Source organism: Manacus vitellinus, unplaced genomic scaffold (genome assembly GCF_001715985.3).
Source record: "Manacus vitellinus isolate BGI_N305 unplaced genomic scaffold, ASM171598v3 scaffold_27_pilon, whole genome shotgun sequence".
NCBI lineage: Eukaryota > Metazoa > Chordata > Aves > Passeriformes > Pipridae > Manacus > Manacus vitellinus.
Window position 1 is genome coordinate 1686856 of NW_021940039.1, and position 7349 is coordinate 1694204.

The 7349-nt window shown below is 47.4% G+C and overlaps 1 protein-coding gene across 1 annotated transcript; it reads left to right on the forward strand.

The window, feature by feature from the left end:
* The first annotated feature begins 38 nt into the window (after positions 1–38).
* PDCL (phosducin like) lies at positions 39–4228 on the forward strand. Its single transcript, XM_029960491.1, has 4 exons — positions 39–169; positions 621–807; positions 1431–1612; positions 2492–4228. Exons 2-4 carry the CDS (start codon positions 627–629, stop codon positions 3041–3043), a joined length of 915 nt encoding a protein of 304 aa, XP_029816351.1. The 5' UTR covers positions 39–169; positions 621–626; the 3' UTR covers positions 3044–4228.
* Positions 4229–7349: the final 3121 nt, after the last annotated feature.

Consider the following 7349-nt stretch of genomic DNA (forward strand, 5'->3'; position numbering starts at 1 on the left):
TGTGTCCACGGGCTGAGTGGAGTCTGTGCCACACACACGCCCAGGGCTGGCTTCTGCGAGCAGGAGAGCCCTGCAGAGAAGCGTGAGCCCAAATCAGCTGATCTGGCTAATATTCCTCCTTCCAGGTCTTGATAGAAGCTTCTCTCTGAAGGACTGCAAAGGAATACAGGTCAGAACGTTTTAATTTGCTTAATTAAATTGGTAGTTTTTCAGCTCACGTAAATAATTGTTAAAATAATACAAATAATAGTGGGCATTTAAATGTCAGTAACTGGGAATCAGGCTGGTGGAGCTGTCCAGGGAGGCTCACAAGGCTCCTGAATCTCGGTTAGAAAATTAATTCTCCATGAGTGAGAACACACGTCAGGTGTTTTCACTAGTGAGCTTCAGAGCAGTTCTGTTTGTACAGGTTTTAATTTAAGTGAGTTTGAAATTGTGACTTAAGAAATAACCCAAGGGACTGACTCCACCAAAGGCTGTTGGATGGTGGGCTGTGAACTGTTCTGGGGCTAAAAACTGCCCTGAGGAAGTGAAGGATCATCATGATGCATTTAAGGTGGTATCTCACGCCGCGTGTTTGATCAGAGCTGCAAACTCTGGTTTGTTAATTTATTTTTTAGGACATAATGACTACTGCAGATGATAAACTGCTTGGTGAGAAGCTCCAGTACTATTACAGCAGTAGTGAGGGTGAGGATGAGGACAGCGAGAAGGAAGATAAAGAAGGGGAGAGCAACATTCCTGAAAGTGTGGGAGAGGTGGAGCTCAGCAGCGATGTTGGCACCGATGTTAGCACTGTCAACACAGGTATGCTCCTGTCAGTGGACTTGTTCTGTAAATGCTTTGTTTGTTGGAAATTTCATGTGTTATTCTAAAATTCATTTTTCGAAATGAAGCTCCTGGTGTTCTGCATATTTGGGTCAGAGAGTGATCGTTTCCTGGCTGTTGTCTAACCTTATTTCTAATAACTGGTTCTTGATTGTAATGTTTGATTTCTCCTCTGAGATACCTCAGTATTTTATCTGAAGCAGTCAGGCTTTGGATAGAAAGCTGATACAAGGCTGATTTGTACAATTTGGTTGATAATAAATCATTATTTTTGTTCTGATGAAAGCCATGTTAACAATAGGGGAAGCCTTGAGGGCTCGTGGTTCTATTTCAAGAGTACAGATACTAATCTGTGGGACAATTATGAGAATAGCCTAGTTAGATAAACTTTAGTCTTCTTACTAAAAAAAAAATAGATACAAACTCAAGGACATGCAAATGGCAAATCACTTCTTCCATTTCAGTGTTCTGCATGGTTACGGAAAGTTTACAACAGGGCCACTGTTTTACTGCTGATTTATAAATTATTACTTGATTTTAAATGATGATAAGTATAAGTGTGTTACCCTTTTTATACGAAATGCCCACACATTTAATCTCAGGTCCCAAGGGAGTCATCAATGACTGGAGGAGGTTTAAGCAGCTGGAGACGGAGCAGCGGCAGGAGCAGCGCCGGGAGATGGAGCGGCTCATCAAGAAGTTGTCCATGACCTGCAGGTCTCACTTAGATGATGAGGCTGATAAGCAGAAGCAAAAGGAGCTTCAGGAAAAAATCAATGGAAAGGTAGCATGGCACAAAGGAATTAAAGTGCCACTTAAAATGTCTAACGTTCTCGTTTGCCTGTGTTGACAAATAAGTGGTTTAGCTGCAGTACCAAAGAAGTCCAAACCCTTTTCCCAGATTTCCATGGTCTGTTGATCAAATAAGTCAACTTCATTAGTATGGAGAGTGGTACAGCAAACCTATGAATGCTGCCTCCCCTGCCTGAAGCAAGAGCTTAGGAGCCCTCGTTGATTCCATATCTAGTAAGTGGATGTTGGGAATTTAACTTTGAGCTCCAAAGATCGAAGGCATTGGAGGTAGAGAGTGGTTTTAATCAGCTGGGCTGTGAACTAACCCTGAGTGTTAGTCAGAGAAGTTAGTAGTTAGCAGACAGTGTTTCTGCTGTCAGGTGATGCAGATTGGCTTTGCTCTCCTGTACCTTGAGTGATGCAGATGAACAGACTGAAATGCATAAAATCCTGTTCATTGCAGTTCTAAAGACAGGATGGTGCCACCACATGTTAACTGGAAAGCTAAATGAGGAAGAAGCTCCTCTTAGGTCAGGGACAGTTTCCAAATGAGCGCTCCCAGCTCGGTGAAAGCACATGGGCACCATTAACCTGGATTAAAGTGGGAGCACAGAGCAGCCACTTGTGCTATTAGTGCAGCTTGTGGAAACTGGAATGCCCAGGGCTGAAATCACTGTTCCCACTGGACATGGTTTCTAATTAGCTCAGAATGGAGTGTAATACAGAGGGTGCTTGAGCCTTGCATGGGTTGCACTTTGCTGTTATTACAGATGGGTGACCCACATTAATCCTCTTGATTTACATTCTCATTACATAAGTGACCCACATCGTGGTGCAGATGGTTTTCACGTATCTCTGTGTGTGTTCTTAGATGACTTTACAGGAGTACAACATGATCCACAACGACGAGGACGACGAGGAGTTCCTGCAGCGCTACAGGAAGCAGAGGATGGAGGAGATGAGGCAGCAGTTGTACAGTGGGCAGCAGTTCAAGCAGGTCTTTGAGATCACCAGCGGAGAAGCATTTCTGGACACGGTGGACAAAGAGCACAAGAGCACCCTGATCATGATCCATATTTATGAAGATGATATCCCTGGCGCCGAGTCCCTGAACGGCTGCATGATCTGCCTGGCTGCCGAGTACCCCACGGTGAAATTTTGCCGAGTGAAGAGTTCCCTCATCGGGGCCAGCACCCGCTTCACCAACAATGCCCTGCCAGCCCTGCTGGTCTACAAGGCCGGGGAGCTCATCGGCAACTTCGTGCGCATCACTGACCAGCTCGGGGAAGATTTCTTTGCTGTAGACCTGGAGGCTTTTCTGCAGGAATGTGGTTTGCTGCCAGAAAAAGACCTGCTGCTCCTGACTTCTATACATAACCCTTCTGCATGTTCCAGTGAGGACAGTGATCTGGAAATAGACTGAGGCACTGACGCCCAGGGCCCGTAGGTGTAGCTGTGCTGTGGGATGTTCTGTGCTAGGGATTGTTCTCTCCCTTCCTTAGCGTGGGTATGTGTTCCTCCCCCTCCTGCACTTTGACTTTTGCTTGTTAAAAATAACATGAGGAATTCCTAGCATTTTCTCATTTTCTTAATTCAGTAAAGTACAGCTGAAACAGTCTCATTTCTATGCAATTCAGATGTGTTTTACTTACCATGAAGTTTTAACACGATTCAGTAAGTTTAGGAAGTTGTGTGTTGTCATCTCCCTTCTCCAAATTTATTTTAAACGTTTTGTTCTCAGATCAGCAGTGTGTGGTCAGTGTCCCTACAGGTTTCCTGAACCAGTGTAATATAAATAGCAGTTGGATCAAGATGTGGTCACCAACTCCCTAAGACAAGAACTGAGACTGCAAATAGAGGAGTTTTTAAAATTCAAGACTTAATAACCTGGTGCTGAACTGCTACCAGTTAACAGTGCAAGGTCCCATCTGCCAATTTGCAGTCTCCTTCTTGGAAGTACCTTGTTCTAACACTTGGCCTCAAATATTTGTTCCTTTCTCACTTAAAAATAACGACATCCCCTGACTTCATCCTGAAAATTGCTTTTCAGATGGAGAGAGTTCTTCTTTCTTTAACCTTCCCTGAGACTTAAATGAGAAAATCTTGCAATTACAGCTTTTAATACGTTCTTGGGTTTTAAAATACTCGTCCTTAGAGTTCACAGTAGTCACTCCATCAGAAAATGAGCTCTGGCTCTTCAGAGAGACTGTTACAAAGAGCTCCAACGTGTGTGCTGAGCAGCAGCAAGAATTTTGTTGGCAAAATGCAGAATTAGGACTTAAATAACCTCAGAATTTCATCTCTCCCTAAAATTACTAAATCAGTGCTAAAGTTCATTTCTGTCTGCCTTCAGTAGTAAAAAGTAGACTGTCATTACTTAAATATAGGACCCAGTGTAATGCTGTGTTTAATGATGAAATTTACTTGCAATTTTTATGTAAAGCACTTTGGAACACCAGGAAGAAATGCAAATGTGTCTGTGGATCATTGTAGGATCTTAATAAGAATGGCTCTTGGGCTAGAAAAAGGAGAATTTGTAACTGTGTCTATTTGAACTGTGTTTTTAAAAGTAATACGAGCAGAAAAATAAATAATCTGTAATTAAAAATGACTGAATTGGCATAAATTGTAGCTGTTTTAAGGAAACTGGCAGAAATCCAGGATTTTAAATGCGCTGAGAGATTATTTCTTTTCATCTCAGAGTTGCAGAAAAAAAAACCCATGTAAGTTATATGAAATTAAATCTCTGAGTGTGGGTATCAGCACACTTCAGGAAAAAGTCAGAGTAGCTGTAACTTATATCCAGGATGAGATTCAGTGAAGTCTGTTGTGCATTTCAGCATCATCATAAAACCTGGCTTGGAGAGGGGGTCAGGGGAGAGCTGACTGCTTGAGTTGCTTTGAAGTTCTATTTTTAGAAAGTGATTATTTTTTTTACCCCTGTGGCAGCAAAACTGTGACAGGATCAGACCCTCTCCTGCTGCTCTGTGTCCCATGGCCTGGAGCAAGGTGACTCCTGGTGAGGAACCTCCTGTGCTCAGGTATGGGAGAGGTGGTTTGCAGTGCTGATAGCAAAAAGGAGAAGAAAAAGGGTCTGAATCCAACTGCTCTTTGATCTGGAAGAATATAGGGGAGAGAAGCTGTGCTACAATCCTGCTGCTCATTTGTGCGCACGTCACGTGGGAGTGAGGGGGCTGAGCTGAGAAAAAAAGCTGCTGCTGCTTTTGCCTGTTCTTGAAGCTAAATCTTCAAGAAGTTCTATAAATAGGAGTTGGAAAAAACACTTGCCAGGTAGGTTGTGTTGCCTCTGGGAGATGTTCTGTTTTGGAAAAAGCAGCTCATGGCAGGGAGGCCGCCGGGAATGACGGGTTTCACAGGCGGCTGTAACTGTGGGAGGGGAGCGTGGGATCACCTGGGGCTGCTCACGGGTAATTGTGTTCCAGCACAAACAGAATTTGGGCACAGAGCGTGAGTGCACAAGGAATCATGGACAGCTGCTTGGCAAGGGCAGGAACGAAAGCCCGGGATGAGCTTAACGTGGCATTCGATCGTGGTGCCAGCCTGGGTGCAAGATTTAGCAAAGAAAAGCTTTTACTGATCTTTTTTGGCCTCTCATCTTTGTAAAATGTTCAAAATACACCCTTGCTGAAAGTCCACACAAGGTCCCCCGTGCAGTCACTGACCTGGCTCACAGCACAGAGAGGCCTGCTGGGGCAGACTGGGGGAGTCCAGCGACTCCCTCCAAGGGGATAAAAAGCTTTTCCATTCAGCCTTTGGACTGTTCACCCCCTGCTCAGTGAATCATCGCCTTGGAGGCCACACAGCCCCAGATGGATGTTTTCATTGTTGCTGCACGAACCCAGGCAGCCCCATCCTTCTGTCCACATCCTTCCAGGTGCTGGCAAGCTGCTGAAGACTTGTTTAAAAATTCAGAGGATGTCCTAGGAGCTGTGTTTACCCAGAGCTCACACAGAGGGTATGTGTGGCAGACCCCAGAGCACACAGGAGGATGTGGGGGCACAGGGAGCCCTCGCCAGGGTTGGGTGATGCTAACAGACAACACCAGGGATGCAAACCACTGGCTCCTGCCTTGGATGTGGCTGCATGTTGTGATGGACAAGCTGGTGAGGATGTGGGTGATTTCTGCAAGCTGCCATGGCTGGAAAAGCAGCAAAGAAAACACAAGGGCTCAGCAGTGCTGGGCTGGGGAAGCTCTGTGCAGGGCTGTGGGTCCCTGGGCTCCTGGAGGAGATTTCAATAGTGTATTGGATGCTGTGCCTGGGAATGGTACATGTTGGTCCTACAAAGAAACAATTTCAAAGCTTTCCCTGCCAGCAGGAGGGAGATGCTTCGCTGTCCTGGATGGGGGGCACAGCTGGAAGAGGTGTCAGGTTTGCCAGTGTTGGCTCAGCTGAGTTCCCATGAAACATCCCTCCTTGGTGGCAGAGATCATCCAGGCTCCCTGTGTGCCTGAGGGGCTCTCCTCACTTATCAGTTGGTCCCAAAGCAGTGCTGGCAGCCAGTGATAGCCACAAACAAACCCAGGATGTTTGTGGTCTAACTGACACCAGCCCAGCTCGTGCCTGTCTCCAGCTGGGGAGGGATGCTGGAGGCTGGAGCAGCTCGGGAAGGGTGGTCACACACACGTCTGGCTGGAGGCACGGGGGGTGGATCCAGTGTGGGTGGGAAGGGGCTGTGTCCTCCTCTTGGCTTGGTGCTCAGCACTCCTGCAGGACATGGGGGGAGCAGCAGGACTGGGGTCTCTTTGTGCCAGGACTGGGCAGGGCACAGGCAGGGCAGGGCCTGCCCAGGTGAGCACACGGCAGGTGAACCTGCCCGCTGTGCCCTCGTGGGTTGTGTTGGCCTCTCTGCCTCCCCATGTCCTGTCAGGAAACTAAAATTCAGATGGTATCCTGGTAAAACTATCTCATTTCTGAAGGGTTAAAGAGAGCAAGAAGCGAGAAGGCCTTGGCAGTCTCTACTTGCAGATGTTCCCTTGCTGTGACGTCCTCCCAACACACCCCTGCCAAGGCACGAGCCCTTTAAACCTCTTGTAACATCTCCCTGTAAGCAGTTTTACTATTGCCTGGAAGAGCCTCACAACCCCCTCTCGAGGAATTTGGATCATGACAAATTTGGCTGATCTGGGTTACAAAATCAGTGTGAGGAGGGTCCAGCCGGGAGCAGCGCAGCCCCCACGGCCTCATGGCACGAGGTCACCAGGGCAGGTGAGAGTCCTGCCAGGACACAGCAGGGGCTGGGGAGCAGTCCCCTCCCTCGGCTCAGCACAGGAGGAAGGTGCAGCCACCTGCTCCCTTCCAGACTGTGGCTGTTTCATGCCCACAGAACACCCAGGCAGCCAGACTGACGTGTGGATGGATTTTATGTGACAGAGATACACAAGGTTGGGTGTGAGTGCTCTGTCACCACAGAATCACAGAACACCCTGACTTGGAAGGGACCCACAGAGATCATCAAAGTCCAACTGCTGGCCCTGCATGGGACAATCCCAGCAATCCCACCATGTGCCTGAGACCATCACCCAAACACCCTGAACTGTGGCATCAGGACAGCGCAGGGCTGGGGGTGGCTGAAGGGCAGCGTGGCTCAAACCTGCGGGGGACACTTGGGCTCAGAGACCCCCACAGAAGCATCTCCTAAGGAGGGTGCTCACTCCGTTTATTCCTCATGTGCGGTCGGCAATGACCCGGCACAGCCAGAAGTGAGAG

Excerpts from the sequence above, each read along its gene's own strand:
- PDCL (XM_029960491.1), top strand. The coding sequence starts at position 627 with ATGACTACTGCAGATGATAAACTGCTTGGTGAGAAGCTCCAGTACTAT. Across the intron at positions 808-1,430 it reads TGTTAGCACTGTCAACACAG|GTCCCAAGGGAGTCATCAAT; the intron begins GTATGCTCCTGT and ends ATTTAATCTCAG. Across the intron at positions 1,613-2,491 it reads AGGAAAAAATCAATGGAAAG|ATGACTTTACAGGAGTACAA; the intron begins GTAGCATGGCAC and ends GTGTGTTCTTAG.